The following is a 25,805-nucleotide window of genomic DNA, read 5'->3' on the forward strand; positions in this document are numbered from 1 at the left end:
GAAGGAGGAATTTACCCCCTTTTCCTGCCTCACTGTTGAGCTGGGACATCTCATCTCATCCTTTCCTTCCACTCAAACTGAGGTTTATACCACTGACTCCCCTGGTTCCCTGGTCTTCAGACTCAAACTGAGTTATACCACTGACTTTCCTGGGTCTCCAGCTTGCAGATGGCAGACTGTGGGACTTCTCAGCCTCCATAATAACATAAGCCACTTCCTCATAATAAGTCTCTCTCTCTCTCTCTCTCTCTCTCGCTCTCTCTCTCTCTCTCTCTCTCTCTCACTCTCTCACTCTCTCACTCTCATTTATATATACTGTATCTATCTATTTGTCTATCTATCCCTATTGGTTCTGTTTCTCTGGAGAACCCTATTACGGAGTGAAACCTATGTTCATCTTATCCGTAGTTGTATGATTAGATATATTTTATCGATTTCCTTTGTGAGTTTTTAAATTGAAGACACCTAGTCTACATAAGATACCTACATAAAGTCAAGTCAATGACTCTCCCAACAGGTTTATGCTGTCTATACAGGATCCAGTCAGTGGCGTGTTGGACCCAGTTTGTACTGACTTGTAAGAGCTATTTGCTAGCATGGCTTTCAAACTCTGCCTTCAGCGACCTTGGTGGTGTGAAATTGACCATGGTGGGGAGTAGGTACACCACAGAAATTGGCAGACGCTTAAATTGAGATTGTTGGTTGTTCTTTTTTTTTTTTTTCCTGAAGATCTGGTTGTTAAATATTTACCAGCACACCATGGCTCCAGCCATTATACACACCTGTCTCTGCTCTATAACTGCATAACAGAGAATGCCAATGGTGATCGGGGCTTTACCAATACATTCAGCTTCAAATGATTTGTAATCTGAAGTAGTCAGTTAAATCCCTCTTGCAATGAGATAATGTAGCCTGTGTTTTAAGTGTTACATAGCTTTTGATTTGTATAGGTTTTTTTCTAAGTAAATATTTCTCTTAGATAAAACATACAGATGAAATAAATGAAAGCAAAATATCTTCCCCTTAAACTATCTGAAATTACAAGCGTATTTATATTTTATAATTTATGTAAACCACTTGTGTGTGAATAAAGCAGAATATAGCTATCAGTGTACAAGGATCAAGTGTTCTGAATTCTCACTTTGTTCTGGAGTGAGTGTAGTGTTCACTGGGATCCGAAGGGAAGCCCTAGGTTTGGAGAGACTTGCCTTAATAAAAAGTGCACTCATTCATTTAAACAAGCATTTATTAAGCATCTATTAAATCCCAGGCAACAATGACTTGCAAAAGACCTGGGCCCTGCTCACATAAGCCTTACAATCTAATGAGGAAGATAAATGTTAAATAATCACATAAATGAGTACAAAATTAACAGCGGAATAGTAGGAAAGAAATGTAAATCTTTGTAAGCGTGGGGAACTGACCCATCTGAGTTGCAGAGAGTAAGAGGGAAAGAGTTCCAAGTTGAAATCTATATTCCAGGGAAATCTACTGGGTTGGCCAAAAAGTTCACTTGGGTTTTTGGAAAAACCTGAATGAGCTTTTTGGCCAACCTAATATTTTCCAAGAGATCCTGAAAAAACTTGCCAGCCATTGTGGGCTCAAGAACAATGGGGGACCATTTGAAGGGTTTTAAGCACAGGAGTGTCAGGATTAAATTTGTATTTTCAAAAGATCTCTGGCTGCAGAGGGCACAAGGATCTTGGCATGGGAAGAATAAGCAGAGGGAGAGCAGTCCTTTGGCTATTGCAGCAGTTCTGGTGGGGATTAGGGAGGCTTGGACCAGGGCATTAATGGAGGATGTGGTGAGAAGTGGCTGAAACACATCTGAACTCACTGAGCTCCCCACAAAACATTTCAGCTGCCTTCAAGGAGCTTATAATGTAGTTGAAGAGGCAACTCATGGGTATAAAGTCACAGCAACAGTGTATAATTAGGAAGTAAACTGAGGAGATCAACTGAGGGACATAGGAATTGAGAGCAAGAAATGGGGCAGGACTCCAATGGTTAGGATTTGGAGAGAGAGAGGCCAGAGGAAAGAGGTGGCAAGAGGCAGGGCAGTGAGGGGAGGAGCAGAGATGGCACAATGGGATGAAGAACAAATCTTGCTGGATATGCAGAGTAAGGCCAAATTATGAGAACTTGAGAAGGTCAGAGTTTGAAAGACTTGATGTGAGATGAGAATGAGCCACTAAAAGTATTTTACATAAGAAGGATACCAAACGAAAGTAAGCTTTAAAGAAGTTTAGTTTTACCAAATTCTTGTGGTTAATTAGACTGAGAAGAACTTGCTGCCTGCATGGTTGTTGAGTAGGGGATTGGACTTAGCTGTTGACAATTAAGAAAGGAGGTGAGGCCTAGAGGAAAACATGGGCAGAACACTCTTTGACGTAAATCGCAGAAATATTTTTTTGGATCTGTCTCCTATAGTAAAGAAAATAAAAGCAAATATAAACAAATGATACCTAATTAAACTTAAAGCTTTTGCACAGCAAAGGAAACCATCGACAAAATGAAAAGACAACCTACCGAATGGGAGAAAATATTTGCAAATGACATGACCAAAAAGGGATTAATATCCAACATCTATAAACAGCTCATGCAACTCAACATCAAAAAAAACAAGCAACCCAGTTGAAAAATGGGCAGAATAACTGAATAAGCATTTTTCCAAAGAGGAAATGCAGATGGCCAACAGGCACATGAAAAGATGCTCAACATCGCTAATCGTCAGGGAAATGCAAATCAAAACTACAATGAGGTATCACCTCACACCTGTCAGAATGGCTATCATGAAAAGGAATACAAGAAACAAATGTTGGAGAGGATGTGGAGAAAAGGGAACCCTCTTGCACTGTTGGTGGGAATGTAAATTGGTGCAGCCACTGTGGAAAACAGTATGGAGGTTTCCCAAAAAACTAAAAATAGAACTATCGTATGACTCAGCATTTCCACTCCTAGGCACTAACTGAAATAAAACAAAAACACTAACTCAAAAAGATACAGGCATCCCAACGTTTACAGCAGCATTACTTACAACTGCCAAGATATGGAAGAAATGTAATTGTCCATCAACAGATGAACGGATAAAGATGTGGTATATATATATATATATATATATATATATATATATACAATGGAATACTACTCAGCCATAAAAAAGAATGAAATTTTCCCATTTGCTGCAACATGGATGGACTAGGGGAGCATTATGCTAAGTGAAATAAATCAGAGAAAGATAAATACTGTATGATATCACTTATTTGTAGAATCTAAAAAATACAGCAAACTAGTGAATATAAGAAAAAAGAAGCAGACTCACAGATACAGAGAACAAACTAGTGGTCACCAGTGGGGTGGGGGGGCAGTATAGGGGTGGGGGAGTGGGAGGTTCAAACTATTGGGTGTAAAAAAGGCTCAAGGATGTATTGTACCACCCTGGGGAATATAGCCAATATTTTGTAATAACTGTAAAGGGAAAGTAACCTTTAAAAATTATATTAAAATTAAAAACTAAAGAATGGAGATGAGGGACAGATATTAGGAACATTCACTGGATAGGAGATGATGAATTTGCTTTAGACGTAAAATGAGCTTGAAATGGTGATGAGCTCTCCAGTAATAAATGTCCAGTAGGCAATACAGACTGGGTGGTTTTATTTGCATTCTTCTGCACTGCTTACAATCCCAGCTTGTCTTTCCACATTAGCGTTCTCAAAAGGAATGTTCCATGATTTGTACAAAGGAAAAGTTCTCCTTTCTAAAGCACTTGGCAAGACTTTACAAAATGAAAGATTTTTATACATTATCTTAATTGCATATTAAATAATATCTTGCCATAACAAAATTAAATTGCCCAGACGGTCATAGATTGTTTGTTTGTTTTGCGGTACGCGGCCCTCTCACTGTTGTGGCCTCTCCCGTTGCGGAGCGCAGGCTCCGGACGTGCAGGCTCAGTGGCCATGGCTCACGGGCCCAGCCGCTCCACGGCATGTGGGATCTTCCCGGACCAGGGCACAAACCCGTGTCCCCTGCATCAGCAAGCAGACTCTCAACCACTGCGCCACCAGGGAAGCCGGGTCATAGATTTTTCTGTATTCTTTACCAGTTTTAATAAGTAATTATGGATTTTTCGGAAATTAGAACCAGAGGTAGACTCCTATTTTAGTGAGCTTCGTGAGATAAATAATTTATAGTGTTTAACTTCCATTAAATTTTTTAAAAATTTATTTATTTATTTTTGGCTGTATTGGGTCTCTGTTGTGGTACGCAGGCTTCTCCTTGCAGTGGCTTCTCTTGTTGCAGAGCTCGGGCTCTAGGCATGCGGGCTTCAGTAGTTGTGGCACATGGGTTCAGTAGTTGTGGCTCACGGGCTTCTTTGCTCCACGGCATGTGGAATCTTACTGGACCAGGCCTCAAACCCATGTCCCTTGCGTTGGTAGGTGGATTCTTAAGAGCTGTGCCACCAGGGAAGTCCCTCCATTAAAATTAATATACACTGCAATCTATAGCAAAACAGGTTCAGGATATACTTTATAAAGAAACTCATATACTCATGTCTCATTTACAAATCTTCTCTAGTTTAATAATAACCCACATTTCGTCAGAGATTAAAGTCTTCTTTATCCCTCCATCCTCCTACCCCTCAACACTCCTAATGTAAACTACCACCTAAATACCAATAGAGTATTTTCTAGAAAATTTAGAATTTCAAAGGTCCAAACACACTACAAATAACAAACAACAACAACAAAATGTCTTTGCTTCAGAGATTAGCTTCAGAGCGGACAACAACTGTTGAAGGCATCTGCTAAGTGGGATTTTTAATTTAATAGAATTTGTTGTAACTCTATCAGTAAAGCACAATTGCTGTGCACCATCTGTCGAAGCTTTGAAACTGCCTTGGATGTTACAATCATATCCATTAAAATGGAATACTACTTTTTACTAACTTGTCTTCTTCCTATTTATTTTCCAATGCTTTCAGAATCATTAGAAGATGAATTGACAAGAAAACAAACAATCTCAAGAGTCAAAAGGACAACTCAACAGCAAAAAAAAACCCACCAAAAAACCCCCCCAAAACTGATTTTTAAATGGGCAAAGGACTTGAATAGACATTTCTCCAAAGAATATATACAAATGGCCAATAACTATGTGAAAAGATACCCAGCGTCACTAATCATTAGGGACATGCAAATCAAAACCACAATGATATACCACTTCACACCCATTACGATGACTATTATAAAACAGAAGAACAAACAACAGGAGAAAAAACAGAGGATAGGTGTTGGCAAGGATGTAAAGAAATTGGAACCCTGTGCACTGCTGGTGGGAATGTAAATGGTGCAGCTGCTGTGGAAAACCATATGGCAGTTCCTCAAAAAATTAAATATAGAATTACCATATGACCCAGCAATTCCAATTCTGGGTGTATACATAAAAGAATTGAAAGCAGGGACACAAACAGATGTTTGTATACCAATGTTCATAGCAGCATTATTCACAATAGCCAAAAGGTGGAAGTAACTGAAGTGTCTATTGACGGATGAACAGATAAGCAAGGTGTGGTCTATATACATACAATGAAATATTACTCAGCCTTAAAAAGGAAGGAACTTCTGGCACATGCTACAACATAGATGAACCTTGAGGACATTATGCTAAATGAAATAAACCAGTCATAAAAGAACAAATACTGACATGGGGTACCTACAGTAGTCAAATTCATAGAGACAGAAAGTAGATGGTGGTTGCCAGGGCTGGGAAGAGGACATTCTTCTTTTATTAAACTGTAATTTTATTTTTATGTTAATCTGTAATATACCTGTAGGCATATAAAATGCAGCATTATTTATAACAGTAAAAGATTATTAAAACATACAAACAAATAAAAACAGTAAAACATTGGTTGAATAAAACTAAGTTACATCTCCAAAAGTATGTAACTTTCTCAAGATGGAGTACTACAGAAACATTTAAGAAAAGGATATTGATATAAGAGAATTACAGGATACAGTGTTACATTAAAAAATCAAGATAGTGAACAGTGTATATAGTATATTACCCTTTATGTAGGCTACACACACACACACACACACACACACACACACACACCTATTTACAGAAACACACACAGGATAGGGAAACCAGAGGCTAAATTTTTTTTTAATAATGTCATTTGAGGAGTATAAAAAAGGTGTAAGATTTTCCTGAATATTCTTTGGTTTCTCATTTTAAATTTAGGACTCCGCCTGCCAATGCAGGGGACGCGGGTTCGTGCTCCGGTCCGGGGGGATCCCACATGCCGCAGAGCGGCTGGGCCCGTGAGCCATGGCCGCTGGGCCTGTGCATCCGGAGCCTGTGCTCCGCAGCGGGAGAGGCCACGGCAGTGAGAGGCCTGCGTACCGCAAAAAAAAAAAAAACAAAAAACTTTAGGACTGTACTTTATTTTAAAGTTTTAACTGTCAAATCACATGAATGATTTATATATTCAAAAATAAGTTTAAATTTTAAAACAATTCCTAAAATTTAAGGTAACTGAAACAAATCTAACCATATATCAAATTAATAACATAACCGCACATAAAAAAGCATTATTTCAATTAATTTTAGAACACGTAGTTGTACACAGTGGGGTATATTTTAAGGACAAAGAGAATGGCAAGAAAATCTCAAGCTTTATTTGTCAGGTTTACTATTAATGGTAATGCCATTATTAGTTTGAAATTTACTTAATGCATATTACAACATAAATAATTATCTTTATGTTGTTAGAAGCCAGGATGTTCAGTAGGAATGTAAAATCAAGTACAGGGACTTCCCTGGTGGCACAGTGTTTAAAAATCCACCTCAATGCAGGGGACACGGGGTTGAGCCCTGGTTCGGGAATATCCCACATGCCATGGAGCAACTAAGCCCGTGCACCACAACTACTGAGCCTGCGCTCTAGAGCCCACAAGCCACAACTACTGAGCCCACGTGCCACAACTACTGAAACCCGCGTGTGTAGAGCCTGTGCTCCGCAACAAGAGAAGTCGCCGCGGTGAGAACCCATGCACTACAATGAAGGGTAGCCCCTGCTCGCTGCAACTGGAGAAAGCCCGGGCAAAGCAATGAAGACCCAATGCAACCATAAATAAATAAATAAAATAAATTTCTAAAAAACAAAAAAGAAAAAAATTTTATAAAAGAAAAAAATAATAAATCAAGTACATTAGTATATAATTGGAAGTTGAATTGAAATACCTCTATAAACTTATGACTTCTAATTTTTTGTATGGGAATAATTTCAAACAAAGAAAAGTTGCAAGAATAGTACAAAGGAAATCGTTCTACCTCTTTCCTAGATTCATTTATTATTAATATTTTGCCTCATTTGCTTTGTCATTGGCTCTGTTTATCTACACACACATAATTATATTTCTGAAACAGATGCATAAATCATGGTTAAGTGTGTATTTTTAAGAATAATAATATTTTCTTTCACACAGTTATCAACTGCAGTAAACTTAACATTGATTTAATATTTCTATCTAATCTACCACCCATATTCTAAGTTGGTCACTTAACCCAATATTGTCCTTTGTAGAAGTCTTTTTCCTCCAGTTTAGGATCCAGTCTAGGATTAGGAGTTACAGTTAGCTGTTACATCTCTTTGGTTTCCTTTAGTCTGGAACTTTTTCCCAGTTTTTGTCTTGTGTAACATCGACATTTGGGGGAAGAATTTTAAAAATAGAATATTCTTCCTTTTGAGTCTGTCTGATGTTTGCTGCAATTAGATTGAGGTTGTGCATTCCTAGCTGGAATACCATGTAAGTGACTTTGTGTCCTTCCCAGAGTATCACACTGGTGATGTTAATTTTGATCATTTGCTAAGGGTGTGTCTGATTTATCTACTGTATCATCATCATTATCTCATGATTTTTTCAAAAATCATATACCCTAGCTCTGTCCACTGACAGGGTCTAGTCCATAATACTACAGGGGCAATAAACACCCCTACTTCCCAAATTTACGTTTCTAAACGCCATTCCCCACTATAAGGTACCAGGGATTATTGGAGAAATGGCTGCTCCCAGGTATAGAGTAGGGAACTTCCAAGGTGAGCAAGGGGTATCTTACATTGCCACAAATTCTGGCAAGGAAGTTCTCAAAATCTAAGCAAGTCTGGGTCTTCCCTGGTGGTGCAGTGGTTAAGACTCCACGCTCCCAGTGCAGGGGGCCTGGGTTTGATCCCTGGCCAGGTAACTGGATCCCACATGCATGCTGCAACTAAGAGTTCACATGCCACAACTAAAGAGCCGGCAAGCCACAACAAAGAAGCGCTCCTGCTGCAACTAAGGAGCCCATGTGCTGCAACTAAGACCCGGCACAACCAAAAAATAAAAAAAAAAAAATCTAACTAAGTCATGTCAAAAGACTCTGGAGCCAGCTTGGAGGGGATCTCATTGGACAAAGCTAGGATAATTTAAGCAGCAAAAAGAAAAAAAACCATAATTTTGGTTGGTACTCATTGAATATATAAAAATCCATGAATCCATAATAACACTCCTCATACCATTCATAGGACAAGGCATGCTGGGCTTTTAGGCTCCAATGTGTTGTTTTTTGTTTGTTTGTTTTTTGCGGTACATGGGCCTCTCACTGTTGTGGCCTCTCCCGTTGCGGAGCACAGGCTCCGGACGCGCAGGGTCAGCGGCCATGGCTCACGGGCCCAGCTGCTCCGCGGCACGTGGGATCTTCCCGGACCGGGGCACGAACCCATGTCCCCTGAATCGGCAGGCGGACTCTCAACCACTGCGCCACCAGGGAAGCCCTCCAATGTGGTTATGTGCCCATCTGAACAGTTTAGTATGTTCTGCTTCACCTTTTGGAACTCAACTTTGAAGATCCAGCTCAGGTGGCAGAACCTCTATGCAATTCATTGTTTCTCCATATTTCAACAGAGCTCATTGTACACGCCTCTTTAAATGCACATATCAAAATGTAATGGAGGGCTTCCCTGGTGACGCAGTGGTTGAAAGTCCACCTGCCGATGCAGGGGACACGGGTTCGTGCCCCGGTCTGGGAAGATCCCACATGCCGCGGAGCGGCTGGGCCCGTGAGCCATGGCCGTTGAGCCTGCGCGTCCGGAGCCTGTGCTCCGCAACGGGAGAGACCACCGCAAAAAAAAAAGTACTGGAATTGCAATACAGGACCTTTCTGACTTTTATTTATTTTGTTATTCCCAGTGCCTAACACATACTAATAGACAGTTTTATATATTTTTATATTACGGGTTGTAAATGAATGAATCAATTTCAATACTATCCCCTGTTTTTTCTTCATGACACAATACAGATTTGTCTTTATTTTGGAAAATAATTGAATGCAGTTAAATATCTGGCTATTTTAGCCAACATGCCAAATTTGTATCATGATAGATTTTTTAGAAGATTTTCTCCACGTATCAGCTTTAGCTTGTTGCTAAATCTTATTTATTGCTTTAGCACTCAGTAGACTAGAAATATGTCCCATAATATTTTCCTGATTCTTATTCTTAAACAATAGCTTCCTATGTTATTTTTATTTATCCCAGTCTGTTTTCTCCCCCTAGAGACTTGTCTGCACACATAAATCTATTGATAATGTAGGGTGGGAAGTGTTAAAGTCAAATAATTGATGAAAAAAAAACTTGTTAGTGACTGGTGGCTTGACTTAGTTGTAATCTTTTTTTTTTTTAAGTAGTTGAAACAGATTTTTGGTACACTTTCTGCCACACAGCCCTGGTAACCTATGTAGCGTGTTTTCCAGTAAGTTGCCTGTATTAAACTTCCTCATTCAGTCTCCCACTATGTGTGGAATCTTTCATGCACGTGTGCATATGTTCATCCTTAGGTTTTTGTGGACTTCTAAGCATTAACAGTTTAGTTGGCAGGGTTGACATAAACCGTCTGGCAAAGGCCTGTGCAAACCCACTAAGATACTTCAGGAAAGCCCTGTCTCATACACAGTGAACTTAGGCCACAGGTAAGTGAGCGTGAATAGGTGCGGCCAGCGCAGCCGCTTGATACGGGTCTGTGTTTGGGAGGAATCTCCCCGGCTCCCTCGTGGAGCAGGACTGTGGTGCTGAGGCAAGAACTGAAAAAGGTGAGGGCGGGCAGCCTCAGCTAGGGAGAGCTGTGGGGCGAGGTAGAAAGGGCCGGTCGCTGGCCGCGGTGCTGAACACGCTCCCGGGCGTGTTGGTGAGTGAGTTAGGGGGTAACCGCCAGTCTCGCGCCTTCGGTTTTCGATTCCTGGCTCTGGGCAGGGGACGCAGAGGCCGTGTCCAGGAGAGTCACCTCGCGAGTGTAGGGGCAGCCTCTGACCCATTCCTCAATAGCAACCCCAATAACAGCAACGCCGCCTATATTTATTTCTGGAGCTCCAACTCTGTCCCCAGCATTTGGCATCCATTCCCAGTGGTCATCACAACATCCTCGAAATTTAAAACAAAAAGGTTGATGCCTTGCCCAAGTGAACACAGCTACCCAAAGGCTGATCTCTCGTCCATGCCTCAGAAAATGTTTACTGTGCGCCCTCGACGTGCCAGCCTTACAGCCTCTGCTGCTCCCCCTTTGACAGCTACCCCCCACGCCCTGCCACGCTAACACGCCCCTTAGCCCTTCCTCTTTCCCCGAGGTTTGCAGCAGGCAAAAGTAATCTTCTACACAGCATATCCCCTACCACCGCCGAGTTGGGGAACTGTACAAAGGGCTGGAAATCCAAACACAATTTATTCACACATCTTGCCCCTTCGCTCTCAGTAGTCCACCGGGTGGGATAGCCAAGTCTAGCTCCTGAGCCCCCAACTCGCTGTGTGACCTTGGACAAGTGGCCACACCTCTCTGAACCTGCTTCTCCTCGCTAACACGGCGATAGGTTCTAGGACTGCGTGAGGCTCTTCCCAGGTGCGCACTGGTCTCCTTTCAGGTCGGAACACTCCCTACCTCCCTTTTCCAAGCCCGGTTGTGCATGCTTACTTCTCCCCACCAGGTCCGTAGCCAACTCTATCCCTTGTTGAGGAAGAACTCAGGTCCCGGGAACTGAAGGTGTTCTCCCCACCGTGCCCGGCCCCAACCCCGGGTGTGATCTGCCCTTCTGGGCCACCCTAGCCAGGCAGCACCCAAGGCTAGGGAGAGTCCTCTCGAGCTCCAGCTTCGCAGTGCCGGGACGCTTTGGGAAGTGCGAGATGCATCTGGAGACAGAACGCAAAGGCGAGGCAGGGCTGGCGGGGCTTCCTCGGTGACAGGTACTTGTGTGGAGGCCGGCCAAAGGCTGGGTTGGGAAAGAAGGACTTTGGGGGAGAGGACGGGGAAAAGGGGAGGTGCCAGAAAGAGCGGTGGGTCACTCGGTCCATCTCTCCACCAGTGTGTGCGTGTGTGTGTGTGTGTGTGTGTGTGTGTGTGTGTGTGTGTGTGCCTTCCCGCCTCCCTCTCTTCCCCTCCTCCCCGCCCCAGGCTCTCAGTCTCACCTTTTCCCTCGGCTGCTGCCTCTCCCCTCTCTTTCCTCTCCAAGCATCCTCCCCGAGAGCCTGCGCCCGTTCCTCCCTCGCACTCTCTTGCTCCTAAGGAGACCTTTTCCGGGACCAGCGCCGGATCTAGCCTCTCAGTGCAGCCGCATCCCAAAGCCAGTTTAAGCAGGGCCGGCAGCATGTGGAACGCGACGCCGAGCGAGGAGCCGGGGCCCAACCTCACGCTGCCGGACCTGGGCTGGGACGCTGCGCCTGACAACGACTCGCTGGTCGACGAGCTGCTGCCGCTCTTCCCCGCGCCGCTGCTGGCGGGCGTCACAGCCACCTGCGTGGCGCTCTTCGTGGTGGGCATCGCGGGCAACCTGCTCACCATGCTGGTGGTGTCGCGCTTCCGCGAGCTGCGTACCACCACCAACCTCTACCTGTCCAGCATGGCCTTCTCCGACCTACTCATCTTCCTCTGCATGCCCCTCGACCTCGTCCGCCTCTGGCATTACCGGCCCTGGAACTTGGGTGACCTGCTCTGCAAACTCTTCCAGTTCGTCAGCGAGAGCTGCACCTACGCCACTGTGCTCACCATCACCGCACTGAGCGTCGAACGCTACTTCGCCATCTGCTTCCCGCTGCGGGCCAAGGTGGTGGTCACCAAGGGCCGGGTGAAGCTGGTCATCCTGGTCATCTGGGCCGTGGCCTTCTGCAGCGCCGGGCCCATCTTCGTGCTGGTCGGGGTGGAGCATGAGAACGGCACCGACCCTCGGGACACCAACGAGTGCCGCGCCACGGAGTTCGCGGTGCGCTCGGGACTGCTCACCGTCATGGTGTGGGTGTCCAGCGTCTTCTTCTTCCTCCCTGTTTTCTGCCTCACTGTGCTCTACAGCCTCATCGGCAGGAAGCTGTGGAGGAGGAGACGCGGCGAGGCAGCGGTGGGCGCCTCACTCAGGGACCAGAACCACAAACAAACCGTGAAGATGCTGGGTGGGTCTCGGTGCGCCCTTGAGCTCTCTCTCCCGGGCCCCCTCCTCTTCCCTTGCCCTTCCCCTTCTTCCTGAGTCTGCCTTTCTCCCCAGTTTCTCTAGGTCTCTGTTTCCCTGTAAGTTTCTTAATTATTCTCTCCTTTTTCCGTCTTGAGCTCTAGTTTCACTGTCTTGTCTCTCTCTCTCTCTATTTTTGTTTGTTTTTGGTTTTACATTTTTGCTCTATCTCTCTCTATATCTATGATTCGCTCTCTCCCTTCCTTTCTCCCTCCCTCCTCCCACCCCTTGACTATCTCTTTGTTCTCTTTCTATCTCTTTGTGTCTCTTTCTCCTGGTCTCACCTTTCTCTCTTTCATGGAAAAATGTCCCACCTTTGTATTTCTCTAAAATGTGTTTTATTTTGGCCCAGAAACTTTGCTTCAGAATGAGATCTTTCATTAAAGAGTATATTATGGTGTTAAAATGTGTTAAAGGTGATGTTAAGCTTCCTGCCTCAATTTGTAGATATCTAAGTTGCATTAAGAAAAGCAGGTGTTAAGGGTGAAAAAGAGCAGGCGTTGATTCTAGGAAGTATTCATTGGTAAATGTAACCAAAGATGTGATCATCGTGGATAATTTTATCAGAGAAGATTCATTTTTCTTTCAACATTGTGATTTGCTTTCTGACTTGCATTTTTTTCCCAGATAATTGCATCAATTCTGTTTACCCTGATGCTGTTTATACAGCTTTGTAAGGAAATCAGTGACAAGTCAGTGCTGGGGTCTCTGTTTTCATGATTACTTTTCCCTCCAAGTAGGACAGGCTAGGTAAGCTAGGATAGGCAGGCTTCCAAACTGAGAAAAGGAGAATTTGTGGGAGCTGACAGAACTTACTATCTCTCCCCAAATGGTCCTTCAGAGAACATCTGGGTGCAGTGTCACACTGGAGTATGCTGAATCGTTATTGCATAAATTCAGCTTCTTTAAGTATATGTGTTTGGTACAAGTGAAGTAATACAAACTGTGTTCACATCCAAGCAAAATATTAATTCTCCTTGCTTTTTTCAAAACCAGAATCTGCACATTTTATTATCTGGACATTGTAGTCAACAGTTTGTACTTATTTGCATATATAGTACTTCTTAGAAGTTATTCTAGGATAATTTTGATTTGTAACTTTACAATTCTTGAAATCCTGTATATTAAAGTGATAGAGTTTATTCAAAGAATGTCAAGTTTTTAAAATTTTTTAGACCACTGATTCTCACAATATGACTAATAGATTGTAAACCTGCTAGTGCCCCCCAGGGGACTCTAATATTCATTTTGCTCCTGGGGCAGTCAGTTGCTACTATACAAATTAGTTTTGAGAATACGTTTAATAATTTCCTCTGATTTTATTTTTAAGCTGTTAATTATCCTCACTGGTGACTCTCTTTTGCCTTGACAGTTGGAAGGGAATCACTAAAGTGGTACAAGTCCTAAATTATTATTTTCTGTTATTTTTCCTCTGATTTCTGAATTTTAAAAACTTAATCTAAAAATGCAGAGGTTTTGAAGAAAGCAAACTTACATGGGCAAAATTAAGGCCTGGATGGATGATAATTAATGTTAGTTGGCTTTATGGCCTTTTCTACCTTACTTATGTCTATTTTAGGTGGAAAAGCTCATTCATCTCAGTGATTCTCAATCCTGACTGCATATTCAGTCTTCTGTAAAACTTTAAAAAGAAAAAAGAAAACAGGTGTCTTAGTCTCCTTCCTAGAGATTTTAATTTAGTGAGTCTGTATTATATCCAAGGAATCTGTACCCCAGGAAACTCTGATACATAACTATGGTTGAGTAAAACCACATTGTCTCATATAGGTTTGATCTAACACATATAAAATGGTGGACTATTGTGACTAGATTGTCTAGTTACTTGAGTCAATATGTCAACTCAAGCACAAAATCACTAAAATTGTTAACTAGAAACGACTGGGAAGCTCAGCAGTAAAAATGGTTGAATTGTTGATCCGGACAGACTCAATCTTGGTTAAAATATAGGAAAGAGCAGAAAATGATATTTCTCTGAAGTCAGTGGTCATACCACACATAATCAAAACAAAACCATGTCTTCAAAATCGACTGTGATTTGTTATATTTCTTGAACTTTGCTATATTTCTTGACATTCTCTTTCTCATTGTCCTTTCAGCTGTAGTGGTTTTTGCTTTCATCCTCTGCTGGCTGCCCTTCCATGTAGGGCGATATTTATTTTCCAAATCCTTCGAGCCTGGCTCCTTGGAGATTGCTCAGATCAGCCAATACTGCAACCTCGTCTCCTTCGTCCTCTTCTACCTCAGCGCCGCCATCAACCCCATTCTGTACAACATCATGTCCAAGAAGTACCGGGTGGCAGTGTTCAAACTTCTGGGATTTGAACCCTTCTCCCAGAGGAAGCTCTCCACTCTGAAGGATGAAAGTTCTAGGGCCTGGACAGAATCTAGTATTAATACATGACCAAGCACATTGCTCAGCAAAGTCATTGCTTATTATTCTAAACTGGAAGCCATAGCACAGCAGAACTTGGGAGGAAGTTGAAGGTTAATTTTGGAATTAGGGACACATAGGTCTGGAAACAATTGGGGGGGGGAAGAAAAGACAGAATTTGTAATGTGTGAGCAGTTTGATTTGATTGCACGCTCATCAGTGCTCTCATACACGATTTCTGCATATTCACTGCCTATGATTTTTGCATTCTGCTGTTGGTGCTAGCAAGGGCTCTGCAATTCAGAGAAGGGAGGTGGTGTAGAGAGGGCAATTAGGTCACTTCTTACTAGACAAATTCTAACTCTGATTTCTTTTCCATAATGATAAAAATTTTTTGATTAAAAGAATGACATTAAAATGAAAAATTTAAAACATGACTTTCAAAAACTAGCAATTTTCATAGAGCACCAGATCAGTGCCGTCCAGGAGAAATATAGTACAAGGTACTTAAGTAATTAATATAAAAATTATTAATGAGAATTTTACATTCTTTTTTTATACAAAGTCTTTGAAATCTGGTGTGTCTCAGATTTTCAGCTCATCTTAATTTGGACATGGAGCGTTCATCAGTAATACTTGATTTATTGCGAGTTCATAAATTTCGCAGAAGAAAAAGTAGATTCATTAACCTAAGCTGTCCAAACACACTTAAAGGTTTTTCTAATAAATAAAACAACTGTGAGTTCTTAACTTCAAAATTAATTGAAATTAAAAATTCACTTCTTCAAGTTGTACTAGTCACATTTCAAGTGTTCAGTAGCCAACTGTAGCTAGTGGTTACCATACTGGACAATGCAGCTCTAGAGTATATGTAAAATTATTGTTAATCTTACAAAAAATATTTAAAAATAAATACTCATTCCCTGAAATCTTTTTATAGTGACATTAGCATAGCAGTGTGTTAGAGTGATAAATCCTAAGAATTACACCTAAATGCCCTATAATTTCTGCTTGGAAGAAAATGGATATGAACTATAATATGTATGCATTTTTAATTAGGTTGGATTACATGTGTTAATAATATTCAGGAAATGAGGCTATAAAAATTATAGAAAATCACAAATTATCTTATTTGGCTTATCAAAAATACGTAAGCCAATCATAAGTCTTTGATTTGCAAATAAAGAAATAATTTATAACTTATCCTGAAAAGTTTACAGAAACTTAGTGAACATAGTAATTTTTCAAATGGTGAAAAATTCAGAATCCCTTCAATGCTACTGTTTGTTGACATTCAAAACTTTAAAAAATCTTACAGCCATTTTTTCAAAATGCCTATGCCATGTCCCATCTCCAAATTAGTCATGCTGTTTACACCCCACTGCTTATCTGATAGATATGTTTACTTGGATTTCCAGTCTGCCTTGTAATCATAATTATGAATGATTAGACACCTTCAACTAAATATTGTACATTTTGGTTATAAATCTAAAATCTTCATTTATATTCACATTACTCCTTTATAGTCAACGCTTCACATATTAAATATAATCAAAAATGATTTTTTTGTACTCTCCTGTAATAGTAAGTCATATAAGCAATTCCTTCATGAAATTATTGGTCCACCTATGGAACTGATTGAACTAATTAGGGAAATTATTGCCATGATTGATTTTCCCCTGCCGAAAGTAAAGATTATTATGCAGAAATAATTGATTAACTCTTCATTTTTAAAAAATGAAAACATAATCAAAATTAGAATAATTTCTCCAGAGAAATACTTCTAAAATCCTTCCTGACAATAAAACTGTAGTATCAATTTAGTCTAAATGCAGAATTTCAGCAAACTGATTATTCAGTTAATTCTTGGGAGTGCATAAATATCTTCAAAAAAATACTGATTCATTTAAGCCCATTGAATACTAATTAGGTCATTCAGCCTTATTGTCCTAAATAGGGGGGCCCAGTAAATCTCAAAGAGGTAATTAAATTTCCTGAAACCTTAGAGTTTTTGTCTACAAATACATCCTACTTGAGAGGAAACAAGCAAAAAAAGGCTTGACTTCTATCACATAGTTGATTGCTTTGGAGAAAAACAAACCTAACTTTTAATTATTTAATGCCCCCACCCACCAATTTCTTGTGGGCTCATGTCCACGGTCTCAGCATAACTCACTCAAAGGGAATAGTTTCCATAGCACGGACCACCATTGTCCTTCACTGGATCTCAGAGAATAGGTTTAGAGAAAGGGATCTTTAACTGCACTCTTATACGATTGCCTTTTTATTGTTTGTAACTTCTTCGTTTCATCCTGCTCCATAAATTGTATAAAGCTCAGGGAAAAGAAGAACTTACATGAAGAAAAATATTCCTAAAAGTCTATCATGTCACATTTAGTATGTGCCTGTTATGTTCTAAGCTCTAGAGATTCATAAGCCAAGGATTTTATCCTTAATGAGTTCATGGCCATGTTATGTCATAGTATATGCACTGTAGTATATGTATATGTCATAGTACTAATATCTTTAAATTATAAAGTAAACATCTCCAGCTGACACTGTGCTGTGCATCTCCCTGTATTGTTGTGCATTTGGCTCAAAATAAATTCAAAATGGGCTGTTCTTACACAAACCAAATTTGTAGATGTAGCTAATATGTCTGCCAGTGCATTCTTCATCAATGTAAGAAAAGTAAAGGAATTAGTTTCAGTTATAATCTGTGTTTCCATTTTTCTGGTTACCTGGAAGTGAGGTTTCTATCACCACACCTCACACTGTGTCACAAAATCAAGGGTTGGATTATTTTCATTATAGGAAGTGACTGTTGTATGAGAAAGAACTTTCGAATAATTGCTTTTAGGAAAACATCCATTGCCGTGAATTATTTAAAATTGTAAGTTTTGTGGCAATGAGAATAAGAAACACTTCTAATGTCTGGACAGGCCTTGGAACCCATTTCTTTATAATCAACTTTTTATTGCAATGAAGGTTGCTGTGATGGGATTTGACTTGAATTTCCAGCTTTTTTGCTCTAATGCTTTTATTAAGAACCTGAAATCATTACAATTTACAATTGCTAGTTCAACGTTGACAACTTTAGCTATAATTTATTTTGCTGTTTTTCATTTATTGATGTACTTGAATTTAACATTTTAAAAAAAACTGTGAGACTTTTTGCAAGACTGGTGCCTGAAAATACTCCCATCTTTTTAAAAAGTGTGTACATCTTTAAAATGTGACATACATGTATACATATATCAAAATTTCTTGTCACAGTGTCTAAGTGAATAGAATAAAGCATTCTGCTTTCAGAAACACTGTATTTAGTGTAAATAATTCCATTAAAAGATAAAGACACTGTCATTCATGATACATTATCTAATGATCCTCCTATGATTTCTTTACAATTTAAATTACAACACTATCCAGGATATATACGATTGGAAATTAACTAGATGATTAGTGACCGATGTTAATTTGATAAATTGATAACACAAATATTTTTTATCCAGAGAGTAAACTCCATGTCAAAACCAACAGAAAGCAATGTGCTGGTGGCAAACGCTAACTGCTCCAAGTTCACGTCACTTATTTATTCAGGTTAAGTGAATTCAGTCATGTTAATTCTTGACAATAATCTGTTTGAAGGAGGTGATGTGGAAGGTTTGGATGAGGCTTGTTTTGTGTTTTTCCTTTTGAATGCAAACTCTTGCAGGGTGTTGGAGGTTAGCCATTTTGGTTGAGAGAATTATCATCCTTTTTTAAAAAAAAAAAAAACCTGCCATGCCTATGTGTCTCCCAATTGCCTGGATATTTGCTGGAATTCCAATTAATAACTTATGCTGTGACACATATCCTCAAAGGACTACCGACTACCCTCAGAACTGGCAAACCATTAAGGCCCGCAAAAAGCATGCCTCATGTAAACACTCAGAAAATTCTACCAAAATGTTTACAGATATTCTTTCCAGGAGAGCTATTCTGCCTCCCAGCCCCAGAGAAAGTGTTTGGGAAGAATAGTTTGAAAGACTTTCTGTGATTTAAACATCTCAAATCTAAACATTTCTCTGGCTCAAGTAACAAAAACATTTATACTTTTCACTTTTAGCTCTGTAGATTTAGGATACTAAGGAGCCCTTGCTCGTATAACTGTATTCAAACAGCATAATCTCCTGGTTCACTGATACCTGCTGTATTCTAGGTCTGTGCAGAATTTACAACTTGGTCGATTTATGTTGTTTCAATATGTTCTAAATGTCATTAATGATAATTCGTTTTTGTGATTCTTTTTATTTAAGGTTTTTGTGAATGTTAAAGAGTTTACTATAGCTCTCCATGTACCTGTCTTATGAAATTAGGCATTGGTTGTCCTTCCTTCGGGTGTCCTTAACCAAACAATTGCTTAATAAATATCTTTTGAAAGACTACAGCTAATTTCTTCGACTTACAGGGATAAATCTTAGGTGTCTGGGTTATTTTACCTCTACTCTCCTAGATTCAGTCCTATTTTGTCCTTTTACTTTCTGAAATATGTATTTTGCAACTCTGAGGAGGTGTTTGTTGTAGTGAGTTTTATTTCCCCAGGGGCTCCAACATTTAATAATGAGGTAAGAAAATACTGTAAGTATGAAGAAGACTTGGGGACCTTGTGATGCACTGTGATCCCCATGCTCCCCCAGCTCTCTGTCACTTACAGCCTGTTACCCCACATCCAAGGGTATTGTAGCCTCCATGGTGTTACACTAACGTGTGACCCAGAGATTCCGTTCATCTTGCACTCAGCAGCCACTCACTGAATGTTGGCTGGACAATTGAAAGTTTAAAGACCAGATTATGTGTCACCTGGACATTAGCTTCCAGACATATGGATTCCAGGTGCCAATAAAATTTAAGACTAAAAATTAGAAGACCAATAAAAGTGGCCAACTTTTATTTGCCAATTAAAAGACTTTAAAATACCCCACTACCCATTATTACCATCATTTTCATTTTAAAAGAACATTAAACTAAAAAGTTAAAAGGACATAATCTCAGAATAAGGAACCAGCACAGTGTGAAAATTCAATACGTTCAACATCCCACAAAATTATATATGTATGCTGTTAATAGGAGTTAATTACAATTTGGAAGCAGTATCTAAAAATGTAGAAGTAGTACTTGGCAATAATTAGTAACATGCTAAAGTAATCCAAAGAGGCAAATCATGGGATTTGTTTTTATTGATCTGCTAAGGCTTTTCCCACTATCTTCTAATCTCCTCTGTCTACCTCTCCTTCAATTCAGTGCCATTCAGTGCCTGTCACATTCTTTCAGGCCCTCCCTGTGGCAGACCCCGGGCCTGACTCTAAGGTGGAAGAGGAGAGACCAGCAGGCCTGCCCAGGACTTGGTAGGTCTCACATTCTGGGGTCAATCTACAGATGCTGGATGCTTGTTGCTTCCCCACTCATAACTCGTCATCAGTGTCTGATTTCATAGCCAGCTTTTTCCAGGGGCCATCGAATTAATTAGAAAGCAATACACATCTCCTGAAGAATAGTTTGACACTATGTATCAAGTGCATACAAACTGCATATCATTTGATCCAGTAATTTCATATCAAGACATAATTATGGAGGACCACAAAGATTTGTATGTAATAGTGTTCATTGCATCTTATTTATAATTGTGAAAACCTGAAAAACCTAACTGCCGGAGAATAGGGAATCTGTAAAGTAAATTCCAGAAATGATAACAGTTAGTTTGCATATAGGCAGGACTGCAGTAAGGTCTTTCAATTCCTTTTCTCATATAATCGTGCCAACATACCTAGGAGGAGGGTCTGTTGTTCTCCCTATGGGGTAGAGGGGTAACTGACACCAGAGTTCTGTCACATGGTCAGGAAACGGCAGAGCTAGAAATAGATCCCAGACCACATTAGGCGCTAGTGCTCTCATTTCCACTATTCTAGAGCATTACGCACTATTGTGGGAGAATTTTAATAGTGTGGGAAAATGTTTACCCAATATTAGTAAGCGAAAAAGCATATTGTCCCATCCTGAAAAACAATGCATGTTCACAGAGCAAGAAAGCTGAAAAGATACAGCATACTAAAGTCCTAACAGTATTTCTCTGGTTCATGGAACTATTTTATTCCTATTTTTCTGTGGTTTCCAATATTTCTACAAAGAATGTGTATTACTCTTGTAATAATGGCAAATGGTAAACTGAGTTACTATGATTCACAGACTGGTTTCCTTCTCAGCCCTGCTCTGGGACTCACCCTCTGCTCTCTGCCTCTAGCAGCTTGGGTTTGCCCGGCTTCTGTGGGGAACAACATCTTCAGGGCAAAGTCTTCTTACCCAGCACTAACTCTGACCCCTGGACCTGTGCAGCTCCTCGTTGGGACACCTGCTCTTCCACAGGGGTAAGTTTCAGAGAGGTGGTAGGAGAGGGAAGCCAGCCAACATTGGGCTTGCATCCCAGTCCTGCCCTTGGAGCTGTGTGGCTTCAGGCAAGTTCCTTCCCCTCCCTCCCATGGAAACTACCAGAAGCTGGTAAATGCTCACGAAATGGCCACTATTATCATTGGTCACTTGGCAAAGCATGAGACAACCCCTATTTAGGCCCCCCTCCCCAGGTGCTCTGCAGCCTAGAACCTTTCTCCTGACTTCTCTATCTGCCCTGACCCCAGCCAGGCAGAGGTCTCCCAGCAACTTCATGGATCATTTACAGAAATTAGAGAGGCTGGTAAAACAGACGCAACTTTAGCAACACCGGATAATGGCTGTGGCCGGGGTGTTGACAAGGTTCTGTCAGGTTTTTCAATATGCAGCAGACGTATTTTGGAGTGATCCCTTGGACCCTCTCCTGGGGGACATTTACACCCCTGTTTGGGGAATGAAAAAATAATTTCAGCCTCAGTCAACAGGAGGCAACATAGATGGGGCAGGAGCGTCTGGTTTCCTGAAAGGATAGCTCTAGTCCTGGCCACATGTTCAATACCTAGGCCTGCTTAGCTACATCAGAATCTTTATTGAACAACGTTTTTCTTTCAAAATTTATCCTCCAGGAACAAAGCACACAAGGTGGTGTAGCAAGGCTTGGAGCCCAAACATTACGGGATTTACTCCTGGCTTCATCACCAACCAGCCATGTGACACTGGGCAATCACTTAGCATTAACCTCTCTGGGTCCCATCACCATGATCCTCATTCAACCCATGACCCTCACAGCAGCCACCTTTCAGAAAATGTCCTCCTTCTCTGCTTCACGGTCCGGATGCTGAGCGATGTGGAGAAACATCTCATAGTGCCAAGCGCTCGGTGCCTCCAAACCTCGGTTCAAGGTGAGCAAAGTCTCCTGATCCATCAGCACTCCGTGGTGGTGTGTCAGAAGTCGGCTCATTTGTTCTCTACAGAACCTATTTCAGACCCTCTCTGTTCTCCTCAGACTATGCCAGCTCCTCAGCAGACACCTTAGCATGTTGTTTCAGAAAGGAAATGAGAAGCCGTTCGGCAGAAACTGTCTTAGCTCATTGTCACCACGTGGAAAAGATCACATGGAGGCACCCGTGCTCTTTGCCCCTCCCCTGTGTCACAGTGGGAGCAGCGCCCTCCTAAACAAAGCCCTTTTCTCCTCTGTACCCCCTCTCTCCTGAAGCTTCACCCCTCCCCTCTCTGCTGGCATCTACCATCAGCACTTAAGCGAGCTCTGGACTTTTTGTCATAAAATGTCTTCACTTAACTCCTGCTATGGTCCATATTGTGTTTTCCTCAAATCTGTATGTAGAATCTCTAACCCCCAACGTAATGGTGTTTGGAGATGGGGCCCTGATGATGGCATTAGTTCTCATATAAGAAGAGACACCAGAGAACTTGTTCTCTCTCTCTCTCTCTCTCCCCACCATGTGAGGACACAGAAAGAAGAAAGCCTCCTACAAGCCAGGAAGAGGGGTCTCACCAGAAACCAACTATGCTAGCACCTTGATCTTGGACTTCCAGCTTCCAGAACTGTGAGAAATAAATTTCTGTGGTTTAAGCCCCCCCCCCCCCCCCGCAGTCTATGGTATTTGGTTACCCAGGGCAAGCCGACTACAACCACCATGCAGTGCCCTCCAGCTGCCGCCCTAGCTCTCTCCTCCCCTTTACAGCCAAACCTGTTGAAATGTGCATTCTCCACTTTCTGTCATTCCACACATTTATTAACCCACTGACATCAGAGGGTGATACTAGTACTGAAAAAAAGAAAGTTTCAGTAGGGTCACACAGACCGACACTGTGCCAGGACCGACTTGGTCTGTCCAATGGGGAAAACAAATGTGGAGCAAATAGCTCCCCAAGAACTGCTTAACCCTAACTGAGTTGTGTGCTCTGGTGGGGAAGTGCCGGGATGGGGGTTACTGTGCAAGCCCCCTGCATTCACCCGGCCTGGTCTGGGGCACGAGACTAATGAGGGCATCCTGGGGTAATGACGTTTATACCATAATATGGAGGATAAATGGGAGCTGATCAGATTGCTAGAGGGGAGAGTATAACTCCAAGCATAAAAATAGTATGGAAATGGTCCGAGTTGGGAAGGAGTATGTCAGATCTGAGGAGGTGAAAGGTCACAGGACTGGAGTGTCATGGGCGAGGGAAAGAGTGGCCTAGGGTGGACACTGCCCAAGAGATATGGCTTCAAAGGCCATGCCAGGGAATTGATAGTTATTCTAACAGCAATGTAGAACAAGTGAAGGGTTTGGAGTGAGAGAGTGATGGGTAGCATTTGCATTTAAAGAAGACCACTTGTCTCCTGGTGGAGTGGGGTTGAAGAGGAAGGAGTGAATATCAGGAAACTTTTCCCAAAGGGAGAAAAGTCTTTGAGACAATGTGCAGTATTTTTTCCACACATGTTGAGATCAAAGTGTGGATCAGTGCAACCAATGCAGTGGCCTGTGCTTGCCTACACAAGGCCTCAATGTAACAAGTGAAAGGTCCTAGCATTGCTGAAGACAAACTATCAGAAAGAAACTTCCTCTTGACCTCAGGGCTGTGGGTCTGTCTTGCGTTGGCATGGATGAGTCTCTGGTTTCCTGAGCCATCCATATTCTGTCCCCACTGAGGCAGACACCCTGGGAATCATCACAGCAGATGGTGGTGCGCAGATTGGAATGGGGAAATGGAAGCATTTCCACTTTGTTTTCAAGGCCTCCGTCAACCAGCAAGTGAATGTCAAGCCCCTAGAGCCTTAGCTGGCTCGAAATTCTCCATCAATTAGGAGCCCCAAAGAAGATGTTGGAATATCTTGTTTATTCATGGAGAGTATTTTCTTTTCCTTCCTTCCTTTCTTGCTTTCTTCTTTTTCTTTCCTTCCTTCCTTTCTCTCTCTCTCTCCCTTCCTTTTCTTTCTTTCTTTCTTCCTTCCTTCCTTCCTTCCTTCCTTCCTTCCTTCCTTCCTTCCTTTGTAGCATAGCCTGAGTCTTTGTAGAAAAGATTCAGTCTATGGGCTGGTGCTAAATCACACACTATTCATCCTTTACCCCTTCATCTCAATGAGCAAGGACTACTCATTTCCTGAAGAATGAAGTCTGGAATTTTATGCTGGGTTTCAAGGCCCTGCCAGTCAGATCTGCTCAGCTGTCTTTTGCGTCTTCATTGCTGCCCTGCGTGCCCCTGAGCTCCAGCAATCTTGTCCCTGCTTGGGCTCTGCATTTCCTTGTTTCTGCTCTTTCATTCAACAAATATTTACAGAGCACCTACTATGTACCTAGATAATAGGGATAAAGTAGTGAAGAAAACAAGGTTCCTGCTTCACAGAGTTCACATTCTGGTGAGAGAGATAGGTCATAAATATCATTTGATCATCTTTGTTTTTCTGTATGTCTGAGAAAAAAATTTAATTCATTGTAAGTTGTACCATTTGAGAAACCATGACAGTGAACATTTGTGACCATTCTTCTAGACATTTCTCTCTCTATATTATACATGCACCTCCCCTGCCACACACCCACACACACACACACACTTTTACATCAATAGGATAAACTACACTTTGTTTACAACTCAAGAAATTATTAAGGAAATCTTTCCATGCCACTGAGTACTAATAGGGATCGTCATATCTGTATAGTATTCTATTAACTGTATTGACTATAATTTACTTAACCTTCTCTAATGGCCTTTATGTTATTTTCCTTCCTTCTCTATTTTTCCGGCCTGAAATGCTCTTTCATTCATTAACGGATATTCACATGACTCGAACTCTCAGTTGCTTCAGCCATCTGCCCAAATATCAGAAAATCTTCCCTGGGTAGCCTACGTAAGAGACTACTCCTCCCTGTCCCTCTGTTTTATTTTCCCTCAAAGCACAGACCTGAAGGAACCGAGGGACCAAGCCATATGACTATTTGTTAATGAATGAAAAGCCATTTCAGACTGGAAAAATATAAACGAACACGACTCCCTATCTCCAGTAGGATAATGTCTGAGTCCTCAACAAAGTGTAGTCTCCTATATCCTGAAGACCCCTGAATCAATTCTTGTGCTCATTCGCTCCACTCCGGCCTCTTCTTCGGCATCTTCAAAATGGAATGCTGGTAATTATGAAGTATCTCCCTGTTTCCTCATTGCCTTGCTAGGCTCTGCCTTCCAGGAACTTTAATACCAAGTAGAATGGCATAAGCACCATTCATCTATTCAGTGTTTGCTGAATGTTTATTTATTCTTTAAGACACATGTCAGGTATTACTTCCCAGTCTCCATCACTGACACCACCTCCCCAGCACCAGTAAAGGGCACTTCTCAAGGCCCCTAGAGGACAAGTGTCCTTGACCATTCCTCTCTCATTCTATTTATCTCACAGAAGTAATTATCTGTTCACATGTCTGGCTCCACCACTAGAATGTAAACCCACATGATCAGGAGTTTT

The 25,805-nt window shown here is 41.5% G+C and overlaps 1 protein-coding gene across 1 annotated transcript; it reads left to right on the plus strand.

Annotated features, from left to right (window-relative positions):
* The first annotated feature begins 11,614 nt into the window (after positions 1-11,614).
* Positions 11,615-15,586, plus strand: GHSR (growth hormone secretagogue receptor). Its single transcript, XM_029214897.1, has 2 exons — positions 11,615-12,472; positions 14,646-15,586. Exons 1-2 carry the CDS (start codon positions 11,677-11,679, stop codon positions 14,948-14,950), a joined length of 1,101 nt encoding a protein of 366 aa, XP_029070730.1. The 5' UTR covers positions 11,615-11,676; the 3' UTR covers positions 14,951-15,586.
* Positions 15,587-25,805: the final 10,219 nt, after the last annotated feature.

This window comes from Monodon monoceros, unplaced genomic scaffold, assembly GCF_005190385.1.
Source record: "Monodon monoceros isolate NGI ecotype Baffin Bay Population unplaced genomic scaffold, NGI_Narwhal_1 Super_Scaffold_11, whole genome shotgun sequence".
In the NCBI taxonomy this organism is placed as follows: domain Eukaryota; kingdom Metazoa; phylum Chordata; class Mammalia; order Artiodactyla; family Monodontidae; genus Monodon; species Monodon monoceros.

What these genes read in the sequence shown, in the direction of transcription:
- GHSR (XM_029214897.1), top strand. Translation starts at nt 11,677, where the DNA reads ATGTGGAACGCGACGCCGAGCGAGGAGCCGGGGCCCAACCTCACGCTG. An exon ending in ACAAACCGTGAAGATGCTGG is followed by an intron (nt 12,473 to 14,645) that starts GTGGGTCTCGGT and finishes TTGTCCTTTCAG; the next exon opens with CTGTAGTGGTTTTTGCTTTC.